This window comes from Microchirus variegatus, assembly GCF_963457635.1.
Source record: "Microchirus variegatus genome assembly, chromosome: 2".
NCBI lineage: Eukaryota > Metazoa > Chordata > Actinopteri > Pleuronectiformes > Soleidae > Microchirus > Microchirus variegatus.
In genome coordinates, this window is record NC_139803.1 from 27676961 (window position 1) to 27694591 (window position 17631).

The 17631-nt window shown below is 39.1% G+C and overlaps 1 protein-coding gene across 4 annotated transcripts in view; it reads left to right on the top strand.

Annotated features, from left to right (window-relative positions):
• Positions 1-17631, top strand: part of LOC310944929 (protein phosphatase 3 catalytic subunit alpha) — a 77615-nt gene that overhangs the window by 56089 nt on the left and 3895 nt on the right. Inside the window, exons 9-14 of one of the 4 annotated variants that reach the window (XM_083910782.1) lie at positions 6370-6495; positions 8121-8192; positions 10577-10603; positions 13134-13218; positions 13402-13499; positions 15870-15899. In XM_083910782.1, coding sequence (XP_083766908.1) covers positions 6370-6495; positions 8121-8192; positions 10577-10603; positions 13134-13218; positions 13402-13499; positions 15870-15899 — 438 coding nt within the window. The remainder of the gene's footprint in view (positions 1-6369; positions 6496-8120; positions 8193-10576; positions 10604-13133; positions 13219-13401; positions 13500-15869; positions 15900-17631) is intronic. The other 3 variants (XM_083910784.1, XM_083910783.1, XM_083910785.1) reach the window with 3 other exon arrangements.

The following is a 17631-nucleotide window of genomic DNA, read 5'->3' on the forward strand; positions in this document are numbered from 1 at the left end:
CTATTTGGCAGTTGCTCACTCTGGAGATTGCTTTCAATTTTGTATTAATGGAATATTTTTCTGCTGCATCATTATTGACTGGTCCAAGCCAACAGCCTTATTCTTAATGGTTATGGTGCTGGAATGGACTGAAAGTGGAATGACTATGGAGTTTCCAGTGCTGCTGATGCTTTATTTTTTTTAACTTCACCTCAAAAAGAGGGATTAGATGATTTAGATCCATCGCACACCTGCTTAATCTTAGATTTTTGGTCTGTGGACAAAACAACTAAGATAATCAACACATTTATTGATGAAAATAATGGTTTGTCGCAGCCCGATTGTTTTGTATTGTCATGTGATGATTTGGTAGGTAGTAGAGATGGGCTTATTTGACAAGATGAGAAATGAAGTGGTATGACGCGTTCTTGGCCCTGCTTCCACTGGACTGAATAGCAGGATGGACGTTAGGGCAGTGATGACGCCGACACAGCAGGGAATTATTTTTTTTTCCCCCCTTGTTGTGGATGCCAGTGAGAAGACTCTCTCTGGTTACAGATGCCCACCCATCTGTTACTACTCTCTGGTCATTACTGGGCTTCCTTTCAGTCTTCTGTAAACATGGGCAACTAAAATTACATTTCATGCCGCATCGAACAGGAAAACTGTTATGGAACAAAAGGAGCCTCCTTAGAGTAGAATATCAGATTTTATGTCCATAGCAACTGTTTAAATTCTTAACACATTCACATTCATTTTTTTTTTGTCAGCTCCAATAATTTGAAAACAAGACTTTTCTTTACCCAAAGCCAGAAGGTTGACCTTGAGTTAAAAGAGTTATTCATACTATAGTAATACTGCTATAAACCAAAACTGAAGAACTATTAAAAGCATCCTTGCCCACAGAAAATTAATTTGTATGGCGCCAAATCACGACATACGTTATCATCATGCAGTCTTAGAAATAAGGGTTCCAAAAGTGTTCTTCTACAAGGGCTGTGGTTCTACCTGGAACCATATGTTTTTCAAGGGTTCTTGGTATAACACTAATGGTTCCAGTAAGAGCCATTTTGATCCAGAGAACCCTTTAAAACCCCTTTCCTGAATAAAGGGTTTTAAAAGGGTTCTTGGTAAAGGTTCCAACTGGAACCAAAATGGGTTCTCCTATGAGGACAAGCTGAAGAACCTTATAATATAAGGTTATATATACATATGTAACCATATTATGGTTCTACTTAGCACTTTTATTTCTCAGAGTGTATGTAACATATGTTATTAAGTCATCCAGGAATCATGTCTTTGAGACGTATAGCTGTGTGACATCTGTATTTCATCTTGCCAGAGCAGGTACCAAAAAAGCACCAGGTATCAGGTACTATCCCTAATGGAAAAGCAAAAAAAAGTTGAGTCGAGCTGAGTGGTGCTAGAACTGTAAAATGGAAAAGCGCCGTAAGATCTAACAGGGCAAGTATAGAGACGAAACCAATATCTGAGGCCAAAAGAAGGTAGAAGGTCGTTGGTAATTACTACTGCTGTTTCCATGCCGTGATTTAATCTAAATCCTGAGTGGAAAACAAATGACCATGGGATGAGAAAAAAGGCAAGCAAGTGCAGACTGAGTGAGATTTTCATTTCCACAAACCACATTCATCGATTGAAGAAGACAGGAATCTGATTACATAACAATATTTTTCCTATCATGCAGTGTGTTAGACTGCCAGTTGCATTAGTTGATTGTTTTGGACATTATGACAGTGAATGGGGCACATCAAAAGGACCGCACCATTGACTGTATTCTTGTAGAATTTGCTGCCAGGGGGAGAGCAGAGATGATGGTCCTTTAATTTCAAAGCTGGTGCTCCTTTATTGTACCTTCATTTGTAAATACTCAATAAAACTTGGAGAAAAATGGAGAGCACCGTGCTGCTGTGAATGTTTTGTCGCTGCAGACGGAAGTCCACTCTTCTGTGAAGTTATACTGACAACATTCCCAGTATCCCAAATATCTTCTGTCGGCAGGTGTTTTCTACCATTTGCCTTATTGTCACAGTCAGCGTACCTGAAAGTCGACATATTTGAAGTGGCAAGACTTGGACTTTATCCACGTGGACTGATTTATAAAACATTGCATGGATGCAGGGCACTCAGTCCCTGACATGAAATTTGAAGTATGAACTGGAGATGTAAGGTGTCAACATCTGGAGTGGAGAACCAACTCAAACAGAGAAATACAGTCAGTATGAAGCATCAGAGCAGGACAGTGGGAATCTCCCCCTGACCTTAAAGCAGATCTAACAGTCCCTGTTACCAGGGAAACTGGCTCAAGGCACTCCCTTATGAATAATTAATGAGCAGGCGTAGCCTGGCAATATCTGTGTTACCGTGGCAGCAGGCCTTGGCCTCAGCTACCCTGTTGAACGCCATCATTGGAGCAGCAGAGACATCTAGTGGCTGTCATGCAGTTTTTAAATGTAACAGTTGGGAGTTGAACAGAACTCGCAGCTGGTTGCTGCAAGGGCAGTGACCTGCGCTGCTCTGTGTGAGAAATAACATTTGTATTAATGAGGGTTCAAGGAAGCAAAGTTCTGCTGCTCTCTTACCTTCATCAGCATTTTTTTTCTCTGTAATAATCTGGGGGAAAAAAGAACATCTGAACTGCTTGCACCCAGAGCTCAACAAACATGACTTGTGTTGCTCGGCGTGTCTCTGTTCCTTTAAAGGGAATCTGATTTTGAAGGAGCGATGGCAGGGGAGGTGACCTTTCGCACCCCCCCCCCCCCCAACCCCACCAACCCTGCCTTTTTCCCTCCGGGATTCCATGGCTGCATTCAATCAAATGCCTTGACGGTGTTTATGCAGAATGTGATGTTTATGCAACGGCTGCCCACGCGTACAATCGCTTTCATACACGCCGACACACACACATGCATAAACACCTACGGCGCGATCTGAGCGAGTGTCAGAATAACAATGATATTTTTTTATTTTATTTTTTTTTTATATTGGACTGAGTGTGTTGCTTATATTGATAATAATGCCACATTAATTCTACACTCTATGAAGGCTCCCCCTGCACTGTTTGTGTTGGAGGATGTGTGTCGGAGCCAGGAAATTAAGAGGTGACAGCAGTGGAATGCAACACTTTTTAATACTTAAGGGAGCACTTGAATTGTGTAGTTACTGCTCTCTGTGCATTATCATGCCTCATCGATTCCCCACACAGACTCACATATACACTGTGAGGCAAACCCTGGCCTGGCTGGATGTTCTCTGACCCATTTAATGTTGCAGTTGAGGTTATTATAACTGCTCGGGATGCCAGATTTGATGACTTGCTATTCCTGATCCTGAAAGGGGCCGAGGCAGGAAAGTCCCCCACGGTGACCCAGCCGCGGTGTCCGCTTTCCGCAGATCACCGGGCCATCAGGCTGGTCCTCGTGTATGTGTGAGACTGGGGCCTCTATATACAGCAGGGATATATTTGTGTTTGGCAGCGCTCCTGTTTTTTTCTCAACAACACCCGTGTTCGCACTCATCATCATGAGTGAGGTCACATGGGGACATCCCATGGTCCCTATTTAGGATTGTGGTTTCCACGTTGGTGAAACCACCTGCGTGCATGTGATGATGGTAAGGTGTTGTAAAACATGTACAGATATCCACTTGATGGTACAAAGAGATATAAATACATATAATGTCCATCTGTTGCCCTGTGACTGTTGCTGCTGTTTTTTTTTTTTTTTTTTTTTTAATCAGCTGCTTGCATATTGATGCTTTACAGCAACTAAAAGCACCAAATTGGGTCTTAACTGCTTCAGTTCCTTTTTTTAATTGGCATTTTAAGAATCATTACAAATAGAGCAGGGCAATGCAGTGACATTTAAATAACCAATTTAAAATAATAATTAAAAAAAGTAAGTCCTGCCCTATCTGATATAGAGTTCAGCAGCCACTACAGGTAATTGTGTGAAATGTCTAAGTGTAGTGTCCTTCTATATGCATAATATGTCATTTCAGCTCTGAGGAGTTTCTTGATAAAAAACAATAACAAAAGATCAAAGGGCTGTCCACGTGAAAATTAGGTGGGTTTTTTAAAGGTTTTTTTTATCGTGACAACATTGTATGCATGAAAACAGCATTTTAGGGGCTCTTAAATCCATTTTTTTGAACTGTCTCAGAGTAGGAAAATGCCACGCTTGCATTTTTGTGATTACTTGGAAAATGAGTCATAATCACATCTCATTCTCATATCGATATTTCAATTAACATATTAAGCCACTCTAAAGTTAAAGAAGTTCCTGCCAGTCCGTGATATGTTAATCAAGGATAATGGCGGAGAAAGCTACGCTAAGAGATGCCACATCCACGTTCAATACAGTGAACACTTTGTTTTCTATGTTGTGAATAAACAGAGAAATCCTGGCCTTTTAAATTTTAACAGATGTTTTGCAACCCTAACCCTCAGTAAACTACAATAAAAGACAGCACACTACTCAACTAAAAATAAAACATTAGTCTTGTCTTTAAATTTGAATGCAGAAATATTACGTATTATATATAATACTGCACTCTCAAGTATGGCCACATATGCAAACAGACAGTATTGAAGTCTCCTTATAAACATGTTTTATCTTCTTTATTTAACCCTCTAACAAAAGAAAGCTCTGGTTTTTACGAGGTGTTCTGTGTTGGACTGTTTCATGAGTTTTAGTTTTGTTTGATTTTTTATTGTCGTTGTGCAGTTGCCGGGCAACCGCATGGGCTCTCCAGCAAGTCATTGGAAGCTGTAGCTGTTCCTCCAGTCTGTTAGCTGTCTTTAGCTTCTTATTAAGTGGACAAATGTGATGAGAAATGTGTGTCAGTCTTTTCAGTTAACCCTTGGTAAGAAAACAAATGACAAACTCTTCCATAAAGCCTCTTACGTTAACGTAAATATATCAGGAAGTCCTCAGTTAAGAACAGAAATCCTACCCTTCATTCTTGAAGTTTGCAGATTTAAAAATTGATCAAAGAATTAGGTGAAATTGAGAATGAGTAACACTTTCTTCTGTATTGTCGTCGCTATGATGATCTCAGAACACCTTTTACTGAATGATATACATTCTCAAAAGTGCACTGATGACAACCGAATGGGATGGATGTTTAAGATGAAGCTATACCAGTTGGCTACCTTTGTTTTTTAAGCATGGAAAGAGGAAGGTTTATTCGTTTAGCGTTGTGCGTGATTTGTTTCAATAATGGTGTCTTGTAAGCCCATTTTGGACTGGACATATTCTTTATGCATGACACGGTAATACAAAGAATCAGTAAGTGTTATTTGTGATCAGCATTTCTTGATTAGATTGCCTGGAAAGGGGGAAGAATAGCGATGACGATTGTTGTAAGCTTTGCCCATCATTGCCTTAGGTTCCTGTCTCTGCCCACTCTCTCCACTCCCACTCAACAGAAATTGATGTTTTTTAATGTTAACTAATGAAAAGTACTGGGGCTGAAAGAGGCCAAATGCTGAGCTGTGTGTTTCTTTGATGTTAGTCATGTATCCAATCGTGTAAATGACAGACGTGATTCACCAACTGGGGGCTGTAATCAATACGCAGAGGAAATGTTTCAGCGTGGGTGAAAGTGGGATATAGATTTTTTTTTTTTCCTCCGAAATGTTGGTTGCCTTCCTGTTTGATGCATGTGAATTTTCAAGCCTTGATTTACATACATTAGCTCGTCAGTTTGCCTAAATTAGTCCATCTGACAGGAAGAGACTTTGACACAGTCATTTTATTTGCTGGTTGACAACATCTTGACTTTTATCCAGGTTTCACTTTCACCATTGATGACAATCGCAACTCCACCCTTCACAGTCTTTATTCATTTCATTTGGTATTGTAAAAAACCATAGATGAAAAGCTTTCAACCACCAAGTACCCCCAGGAAACGCTTAATCAAGCAACTAAAGAGCAAATCTGCAGGTTTTATTTATTTCTTATCTTAATCTCATTTCCAGATCAGTTATTCGATTGATTTATCTCATATTCTTGGTTATTGTTAAGGTGGAGATAATACATAATGTATGACTAAGTGCTTGGGGAAAGTGAAATTCTGATAAAGGATTTAACCTTAATTTTGCCTGATGAAGAGACCCAGTCTGAGACCGTATGAGAAGAAAGAAGAGATATCATGATGCTGATTGGTTTTTAATTAATTTAATGTTAAGAGCATTTTTATCATTGACTTAAAATTGGTGCAGTTCCTTGCGTGAGGTCACGACTGGGAGACATGTGAATGTTGACATCATAAAAGCTTAAGTTGAGCTTGATTTTATGGAATCCCAAATTCGGACAAATATTGACAACTGTCTTTTGTGTCTTTTTTTTTGTTTTTACTGTGCGTCTCCAGCTGCAGTGCTGAAGTACGAGAACAACGTGATGAACATCCGACAGTTCAACTGCTCACCTCATCCTTACTGGCTTCCCAACTTCATGGATGTCTTCACCTGGTCCCTACCCTTTGTCGGCGAAAAGGGTGAGCAGCAACAACGCAAACAGTAGAGACAAACGTGAAATGAGAACAAGGAGTCCTTAATGTGGAAAATACGTTAATTTGGCTGTAGTACCAGAATTCAAACTTATTTTTGTTTCCCAACGTCATGTGTCAAAAATCCACTATCCACTATGTACTACTGTCACTAAATTTGATGCACTCCTTCCAGCAAGCCTGTTTTAGGTGTGACCCTTCTGCACAAGGCCTTCCTAGCACTGTTGTGCAGTCACTGTAGGCAGCATGTGTGGATGTGTCATCCTGGTGAACCTGTGTCAGTCAGTCAGTCAGTCGATCAGTCCATCAAACTTTATTTTTATACTAGGCAATGCAGCTTCACAGGACAACATAATCAATCATAACAACTATCCCACTACCCCACCCAACAACCATATCAACTGACATATGACATTTAAAACATAAGTTGATCAGAACACAATGTAAAAGAGAATTACAGAGAGTTTGTGAATTTAGATCAATGAGGGAGTAACATTAAGCAAGATAATGCGTATTTACCTGATGTCTGGGAAATACAAATTCCAGGATCTCTGGCTCACCAAAGAAAATGACTTCCCCAAGATCCCAAGGACACTCACTTGGCCAAATGCAGATCAATAAAATGGAATTAAATTGTGAAAATAAATTAGTTTCAGTCAATAGCCAGGTTAAAAAGGAAGCCGTTCCAAAGACGGGAACCATAATAATAGAAGCAGGCCTCAGCCAATGTTTTAGTTCTAACTTTATAATCATTTTATAATGATAAATTAAAAAGGTATAATTAAAAGGCTGCTACCTGAAGACCTGAGGGTTCTTAACGGGTGGTGCCAAGGCCATTAAGAGCTTTAATCACTAATAACAGAGTCTTAAAATCGATTATAAGAGAAACCGGAAGCCAGTGCAATGATTGTAATTAATAATAGTGAAGTATTACAAGCATGAATCAATGTCTCTATTAATATTTGATGTATATGTCTGTCTCACTATGTTCATGGCCTAAAAATGCATGAAAAACACAGTGAAAGAATCCAGATGTGTTTTTAACAAGGTGGTTTGAGAGCAGCACTCCTGCTGCATTCATATTTACCAGGCAAGCCAAACCTGGGAACTGCTGTGGTGACCACAGTTGCTGCAGTCTGCACTGAATGAATGAACACATTTGACTAAAGATCGAAACAAAGACAATGGATTGCCAACACTGCATTTCCTGCAGTGGTGTGGCAGATCAATGAGTGGTTCATTCATTCGTCGTCTACTGCTTTATCCTCCACATGAGGGTCGTTGGTCGCTGGAGCCAATTCCACCTTGTCTTTGGTGGTGTCTCGTCTCCTTGATTTACTGATTTCGGAGCTTGTTTGTACGATGGAGCCTCAAAGCTAAGTCGGCAAAGACCAGTTTGACCTACTTCATTGGTCCCAGTATCAGAGGACACAACAAAAGCGCTTGCTTCGTCTTGATGAGATGGATGTGTGCTGCAGGGGCATCAGTTTTGTTTGACGCTGATCGCTGATACCCTGCGACAGAACATTTTACACTCATGAAAGTCCGAAAAAAGTTGCATTTTGTAAAAAAAATAAAATAATAAAATGCTTGTTTTTTTCCCCCTCTTGCAGTGACTGAGATGCTCGTCAATGTACTGAGCATCTGCTCCAATGATGAGCTGACCACTGATGAAGAGCTGGATGGTAAGCACAGTGTCACTGTTTTCACTGCAGTGTCTTCTGGCTCTGCTAGAGGGAGCCCTCTGCTAATAGTTGTTGCAGACACACACACACACGCTGTTGAAATCACACATGCACACACTGTTTGTGAGTTTCCACATAACCTTGGCTGCTCTGTGCCTTCTGTGCACCTGAAACCGCTCTTAAACCAATTAATCGACAGAGAAACGATCCATAAACTATTTGACATGTGATTTGTTGAATTATTGATTAAATTAAACTGTTCATTTGCATGTATGTTAAGATACTCCCAAGCCAAAGAGTGTAAAAGCCTCTTTATGCATGTGTTGAATATAGGGCTGGGCGTTATGGGGGAAAAAAAATCACAATATTCCTTTTTTAAATCATTTGATATTGATTATATCCCAGTATAAATCAAATCAGTATCTCTGTAAGACTGGGTTATATGACTTATATAATAATATCTGGATATTTTTGGGTTTTATCCCTATATAGGAGATATATCGGGATATAAAGTTGCGCACAAGTTGTTTCCCTGGACTCATGAAAATATGTTTCTGCTTCTCAAAGGATAGTGACAATACACTGTAAATATACTCTAAAATAAAATGATCTGTATTACATGATCTTAAAATACACTTATTACCGTTCATTTCAGATAATGCCTGATTTAATACCTGAGGCATATTTACGTGTGCTTTACATTGACTCTAAATATGGTCAAATTCTGCAAAATAACACAAATAAGTAGGCTTGAAAAAGGGTTATTAAAAAAGTGTATATATTTTAGGTGATTCCATGTACTTTAATCAATTTATAACATTTAGTGTATTTCATAGATGTATTCAATGCCAAGAAAAGTCATCACAGATACCCTGTCATCACAGATATAATATCATTACATTGCCCAGCCCTAATTTGAATATGTTTTGGCGACATCATTCTTTCCCGCTCATCCCCACAGGTTCAAACTACATAGAAAGTCACACAGTAAACAGATTTTTACAAGATCTAATCATCCTGACTTTAAAGCTCATCTACAACGAGACAAGCAGTTTATCGCTGCCTGCCCCACTCCTTCCTGCGGAAAAGGAAATGATCTCACCAGTCCTTCCTCCTCCTCCTCCTCCTCCTCCTCTCTCTGCCTCTCTCACTCTCTGTTTACGTTAGTGATGCACATGGATTTATTGTGTAAACAGCGTTCAAGGTTTGTCAGGAATGTCAGGATATCACCTGATTTCAACCTTATGTCACATTTTGACTCTGAAATTAGAATCGGGGGGGAATTGGGTGTGGTATGTTTGCTTCTTTAGAATTAAAATAACACTCAGGACAGGAAATAAGAAATAAGATTAAGAAAACACAATATTAGCAGCAGATTAAAATATATACCTTAACATTAAATATAAAAATATGTGCATATTAAGTGATATGAGGTTCTATGACAATAAATAAATGTGACCTCTTCCTTCCTACTGTGGGAATATAAATTGATAAATACTGTATATAAAAAAGACAAAATCCATTGTTTTGAAATAAAATATTGCCATTTTAGTTATATTGTCTTCTTTTAGAAATGCATTTAAATTATTATTACTCTTGTATTCGGCCAACAAGACCATTTGTTATGTCTTTCCTGTTCCTCCACTGACACTTATCAAGTTATCACGACCGTAAAAGGAACAAACAAATTAAATCTAGACTTTGAAAACAGAGAGGGGGGCTATCATTTGTATTTTGCTGCCTCTCTTTCAGCTTCATACCTCTCTTATTCTCTTTTGTGACTGCAACTGATGTGTATATAACTTAAAAACAGTGGGTTAATGTTGATATTTATCACTGAGGCTATGGTTATATGAACTAATTTTATTTTATGGAAAAGTATCCATTACGTTCCCTATAATTAAATTTGTCTGGCCGTCAATGTAAAACACAACGTAAAACACAAATAATACGCTTTTCTTTTCACTTTTAACATCATCACTTTCCAGTCATGATCCACTTAATTTTTTTCAATGTCACATTTGTTTCTTCTTTTCTCATTTCTTTTTCACTTAACACTCTTTATCTGCTATTGTTTCCATGTTTTCCAGTGATATTTTAAACTCACTACTTTCTCACACAATTTCTTTTGCATTCTTTTTTCTTTCTCTCTCTCTCTTTCTCATGCTGTGATGTTTACCTCATCTAATTTCTCTTTTCTATGTTTTCCAGATTTCTGTGCTCATGGCATCACTTTTTCTTTTGCCTTTACACTTGTGCTTTGTTGCCTCTTATTTCACCAATGCGCCACCCTCTGTCACCGCCACCTCTTTCATTCTACAGCCATCCACTGATCTCTCTGTCCTTTCTTTTCTCTTCTCTTCTGGGGGTGTTTTCATGAGAAGGACAGCTAATATATCCCCCTAAAAAAGGTACAAACACGAGCCACACTGGTGTGTGCTGCAGCCGATTAGGCTTTTGTTTGTTCTCTGAACTAATGTCACTTGAAAAGCATCCTCTAACACTTCTACTCAGTCTCACTCGGGGCTACATCCATACTACTACGTTTTCATTTTAAGAAGAAGACGTGCTTTTTTTTTAAGGGGGACATATTATCCAAAATCAACTTTTTAATCATTTAAATCCTTATGTTTGGGACTCTGGAGGTCCTATCAGTCGGCAAAGGGTGAAAAAAGATGTTTTTGTGGTCCTCCTCAGTCTAAGTAAGGGAGATAACACACGCGATCCAAAAACCGGAAGTCCTACACAAAGTTCCAGCCTCAGAGGATTTATCTGTCCAGTGGATACATGTTATATATGACAGCAATTTGACTGCTAGAGCCTGCAAATGATCACTTTTCCAAATACTGTTAACTGTAACTGTAAACTGCTGTTAGCTCCCAGTAGTCTCTGTGGCTGATGGCATTTCCTTTCCCTTAAGTTTCGTTTTACTTTTTTTTTTAAAGGTGGACCTAAAGAGATACTACTAAACAGAGCATTCTGAACAGGGCTGTTTTGGCAGGGTGATTGAACTGCTGTGGTGCTTCATCCTTTTATCCCTTTATTTTGACCAAAGCATGTCATAGACATGTTCAGTAGGACACAAGGGAACTAGTTTAACTTGGAGAAATAGGGTATAATATGACCCCTTAAAATAAAATCATCTGTGTGTCAGCTCCATATCAGAAGTAATATGCGTCTATACTAACAAGCCTAAGACTGTATACCACGTGACCATTCCGATGCACTGGGCATGTGCATGCCGGTGTAAACAGGAAGAAAGTACTACTAATGAGAAACAACGAGAGTGAGAATGAAGGATTCATTTTATTTTGTCCATGACGTGCTGAAACTGAAGGTTTCTGTCAGTCGAGTCATGGCTAATGGGAACCAATCAGGAAGTGCAGACTGGTAACTGTGTCATGGTTTCCAAAGCTCTCAGGTTTTGTCCTTCCAGGAACATTTTTAGAATTCTCTAAGGGGCTGGATTATACATCCTAAAACATAATCACCACGTTTTCGTTTAGCTGTAAATGACGTGTGCTATTCATTTCAAGCTATTTCAAATATTCTTCTCCCATGAGAATATAAACCGTTCACAACATGACATTTTTTGATTGTTTTGATTTTTTTGATTTTTTGATGATTTCAACCACCATCAGACTAATATTGATACTGAGTATCATATCGGCCCATGTCTAACTACTTAGTTAATTGTGGTTCTAATCTTTTTCATGGACAGAAAACACCAAATATTTACCACATTTGAGGTAAAATATTCCAAAAAATATTCTAACACTGTGAAGTGTAAAAACACCATATTAATTTATTTAATGAACCTTTGCTATATTTCTTTTTAATTCAATTATATTAGAATATATATCATTATTGAATTACCTGTACAGGTGTGGGCAATAGTTAATAGTGTACAGCAAATTGTATAATTTAATGTAGCTTCTCTTTGCCATAATCCCGTTGGACCGCCAGCACCATCGTGAGGAAACATGAAGTAGTGACACCCTGTGATTGAAACTAATAGGGGTTTCATTTAATGTATTAATTAAAATATTGATATTTGCCTTGATGTATCGATTATTAAATTACACGAGGAAGGACCATGATATATCACCAAATCGATCTTTTATTTGCTTTCTCACAGGGTTTTACAGACACCTGCGTACAGTAGGTGTCACATGAACAGCATATCACAAAAACATTAAATTAAACAAAGAATAGAGTCATATAATTCACAGAAATATAAAATGAAGAAGATAGGAATTATAACAAAGCTAAAAGATTTGTGCGATCAGTGCTTAGGGCATGTGTATGTTGTCGTAATAATAATAGTTTCAGACTGTCCTCTCTTCTCTTTACCCAACCTCTCAACCACACACCAACTTCATTTCCATCCTCCATACGCTCACATTTTTCCATACTGGCTCCCCTGGGGGCCTGCAAAATGTTATTCTGCAAAAATCTCACATTTAAACAAAGTTTTCTTTTCCAGTCCAGGAAAAATCCTGTTTGGGTCTCCGCCACCAAAACACAGTGCAGGAAAATGAATGTAGCGTGCGCTCATCAGACACGTCTGGACAAGCAACAGGCTGTTTACAGATCATGTAACAAGGTTTAAAAAAGGACGACATGGGGAACACTCTGTTTAATTTTAAAGAACCACATGTAAAAGCTATTACTGGTACAATCATAATAATAATACTACACGTAGCATGAATGCACTGACTGCTGAAAATGACTCGGTTGTTGTGATGTGTGGACGGACTATTTGGTAGAAACTGAACTTCAGGCTTCAATAACCACATTGTGTTTGCATCGTGGTGGTCTTCTGATGCACTTTGGGATTAAACTATTAGTAAAAGTAATATTAAGAAAACACAGATACATTGCAGGATAGGACTTTTTTTTGAGTACACGATTCACGCTCTGTATGACTTTTTCATACAGGTGCCACTGCCTCTGCTCGTAAGGAGGTCATCCGCAACAAGATCCGTGCCATTGGAAAGATGGCCAGGGTATTCTCTGTGCTCAGGTGAGCTAATGTGAAGAAGTCCCTTATGTGTCCTGTGTCGTTAACCATCAGCCCATCTTAAAACTATCTATTGTGTTGATGTAACTGGTCAGTATTACAGTTACCCTCTTCTCACTTCTGAATATTTGACTGTACATTGACAACATGATGTGGATATTTCTTTGTTTTATTATTCCATCACAGAGAGGAGAGTGAGAGCGTGCTGACACTGAAGGGACTGACTCCGACAGGCATGCTGCCATGTGGAGTGCTGGCTGGTGGCAAAGAGAAGCTGCAGAATGGTAAGAATGTCACCAAGTTTCCCCTGAGACCCCTAGCTATGAATGCATTTCCACACACACACACACACACATTTAAGAAGAAACCTCCCTTTATAACAGCAGCACACTCAAAGTGTTCGCTCAGCATTTAGGGAAAACTTTATATATACTAACATCTTCCCTTTCCCATCTCTGATCATCCTGGGATTTTATATTGCAACCTGAGATTAAAACTGTAAATATAAATATTCATCAGACAGTATGTGTTCTATACTGTATAGCAATAACAGCTGCTCTATGCAGTGATTTCCTGAATAAATCACAAAAAAAATGTATAACTTCATACACAGCAGAATTTCTTTGTTCCTTTGTCCACTCAAATGTGTCTCCCTCTTGATGTCTGGCATTGATACACTGTCTTCCAGTCCCGTCTCTTTCTGTATACCACTGGTTTTTAATCTCAATTATTACCTGTATCTTTTTCTTTCTCCTTTCTCCCTAGAAACTGCAGGTATAATCGGTTGTGCAAGTATTCTGTTGATTTTATTGGTTCTTTTCTTTCTGTTAAGACGAGTTTAGAGTTCAGTTCACCCTCTTTTGTTGAACTCCAAACACTCCACCCAAATGAGTCTCAGCCAGCTGCTGTAGCGAGGACGTAAAAGCTTTCTGGGGGGAAAGCTTTTACAAAACACTTCAAATTCAGTCGCCCTCTTGACAGAAATGGACGCTTTTCATTGTCCTAAATTGAGTGCTCATGAATCTGAGCAGTGCTCCGTCAGGACAGACGCAGGACTCTCTGTGATTCAAAGGATGAACTGGAATTGACACGGCCAACTGTGAATGAAAAGGGGGGTCAGCTTGTCTGCCTTTTCATTCACAGAATGAAGCAGAAATCCAATTAATGTCCCTCTCCTCTGTCAGGTTCTCACAAAGCATCAGCTAGCACTTTAACGACCGCACATGCTATTATGCCACACACGTAAAAGCCATTTTTAGCCTTTAAATGCCTATTAAATATCTATTAAAGCATTTAAAATGACACAGTACACTCTAGTATAGTCATGGGAGGTAAAATAAACCTCTCTGTTCTAGATGCTATTGCTATAATTGTGCTACGTGTGCCCCAACATCACTATGTGTTTCAGCCTTTTGTCATGAATCACGATAACCTTCTCGTGGCAAAAAAAGAAAAAGAAAAAAGAAAACGTGTTTTTTTTTTCAGCTGCTTACACGTGAATATTTTCTGGTTTCTTTGCTTCATTTAAAAAAGAAATCCTTAAGATTTAATCATTTTGGTTCATAAACATCATCATTTTGAGGTTTGAAAACCGAGCATAGTTGTAGCCCCAGTTTCCTGTCACATTCAAAACACTATAAACACTAGTTGATACACAAATATTGATTGCACTGATCTGTCATTGACCCGTCCTGAGATTTTATAGCGTATGGCGGTGAAGATGGTGCAGAGTTTTCGTTAAGCCGTTCAGAAGCAGCTGACAGTAAAGAGAACCCCACTGGAGGCAGAGTGATGTTCAGAGATTCCTGTTGCAACATCGGTAGAATCACATTGTTCCCTTCCATTAGTCAGACACCAGTGTGCTTCTACTGTAATGTTGACTCCATTCATCATTCTGTTTCAACTCACACCTGTTGCTTCCATGCCATTTTTTTGTCCTTTCATCCTCGTGGCACAAGTGTTTTCTCGTAATGTTGTTTAGCTGCTACTTTGCCGCCACCTTCTCATTGACACAGTTGTACTTAATGTGTAACCGTGACGACCACTCTAGGAAATTGGTAAGTGGTTAAAACAACCGTGGTTCCCCCCTCCCCCCCTCATTCTTTTTTGATATTTCATATCAAAATATGCTAATGTTGCTGTTCCAGGTGCTGCTTCATGCCGCACACAACAGTTACACAGCTTTCTGTGTCCATGTCGCCTCGACTTTGACATAAATAAATGAACCCACACTTACACATACACACAGTCGGACATTTATCTCTGTTTTCCAGTCGTGTGATTTCAAACTACCCATGTATGTTGTTTAGAAGTGAAATAGCTCATACATTTCCCAGCATTACATCAATCATAACACCTGTCAAGACGTTTTTTTTTTTTTTTTTAAAGTGAAATCCTCCATATGAGGTTCTGTCACCTTTCCTGGACAGATCTGGAACTCATCAGAAAGCTTAGGCACATCCCTTCCCCTCATCCCCTCCCTGCCTTTGCTGACATCCATGTGTCCATTGTCATAAAAAAATGTGCAGATGACGTTAACCTTTGTTGTCAGCATTGGCTGTCTTTGCTGCTCATTGACTTTGTTCCTGGGACAAAATGAACTCTCCTGCTCACTTCTCTCATTCGTTTTGCAACCCCCCTCTTCTTCTCTTCAGCTACTATTGAAGCTATTGAGGCTGACGAAGGTAAATGGGTCTGGCTGCCCTCTCTTCTGTTGCTTTTCATAGCAATAGATAGGGGGCTCCACTGGGTTTTTCATCCATCTCGCTGGTGCTTGAATAGAGTGTGTTGGGTGTGTTGGGCTAACAAAAAATGTGACATAGTTTTTAGGAGCAGAGGAAAAAGAAGTAAGTAATTAGGAAGTCCTGTGGTCACATGTGTTTTAAAGGGGAATGGTTTTCAGGGCCGAGATTTCAGAATCACAGATACTGTGATTTTGAGTGAGTGAGTGCAAAGCAAATGTTACACTACATCTTACTCCTTACCTTTTAATATATGTAAATCAAATTATTAATGAATCTCTTCATTGGAAAAACATGGATTCACATAATGTAAATGTGGCAAAAATCTAAGTCGTTTGGCGACTGTACAATTTTATCATACACTGGAAGTTCTGACTCATCCCATCTCCTGTAGACCTAGACCTTGAATAAGTAACTAAGGGTCCGGCTTCCTGTTTATGTGCAGCACTTCCGGTATTCGTTTCCGCCGAGCTATCTGCGAAAGTGAGTCTGCCTTCTTGACAATGTCGTGCAAACATTCGGGATTATTGATAACAAATGTAAATGTCAGGTCAGTTCCACATCAGTGTAATATTACAGAGTGGGAGGATGACATGAGGAAGTGGTCTCATAACGTACAAGGATGTTTTTTAATTATTCTGTGCTGTGAAGACAGTTGAATGAATTCATTAAATGAAATAATACATTCCTAAACATCAGCAGTATAAGCCAGTTTTAATGACATGTCAACTCTTACTTGGGACAATAATCATAATTAGCTGTAGTTTTATCTGCGGCTGCTGACATCATATTGAAGGCTTTTAGCCACAGCATGTTTCCATATTCCTCGGAGGAGGAAAAAAAAACCTTTTTATGGCTTTTTGCATCCATGTTCCCATGTTTTGTACAGCTGATGCTCAAAGTCCAGTTCCTTAAAAGCCTAATTTCGCTTAAACCAGCTGCTGTTATATCAACCCGTGACTGCACACGATACGATACCTGTTTTTCCAGAAGCGAAAACCGGAAGTTTCTCACTTAAATAATGGTGGATTTTTTTTTTTTTTTGTCCACCTCACACCAGACGAGATAAATATCATCTTACAACAACTTATACAGACTTACATCAGTCGATCATTTCAGTATTTTTAATGGACTGCTGTCTAGAATGAAGTCCTGTATACTAAAGTGTTCTACTTAAATCACTCAACAGTGCAATGTTACTGTGGTTGATCAACGCTCCGAGGTAGTGTACCCCTCCTGTTCTGCCCTCACACAATCCACTGAAATCTTGCTATGAAAGCTTATTCTGGTATTTCCCCTTTGAAACCACTGAAGCAGTTGTGCATTGTTGTTGCTGTTCTCTGAATATAATTAAACAGAAGTCTACAGTTTGATCTGAATTGGTAGAGACCAACACTCCACTGGAGGCCTTGAAATCCAAATTGGATTCTCCCCGAAACAATCGTTCATTATTGACACGTCCTTTGGCGCAAGAACAATCTCAACTGCGAGCTAAATAGTAGTTTGCTCGCTGCTATTTAGGTTTAAATCTGTCTAGTACTTCCTCTTGAAGCCTCAGAGAGGACAGTCCATTGTAGTGTCGAGACATCTCTCTGTGCTTCTTCTCTCCATGTGGATCCTCTGTGGCCCTGCTGTGTCGTGTTCTTTTTTTCCCCCGTGAGCTGCTAATAACCTG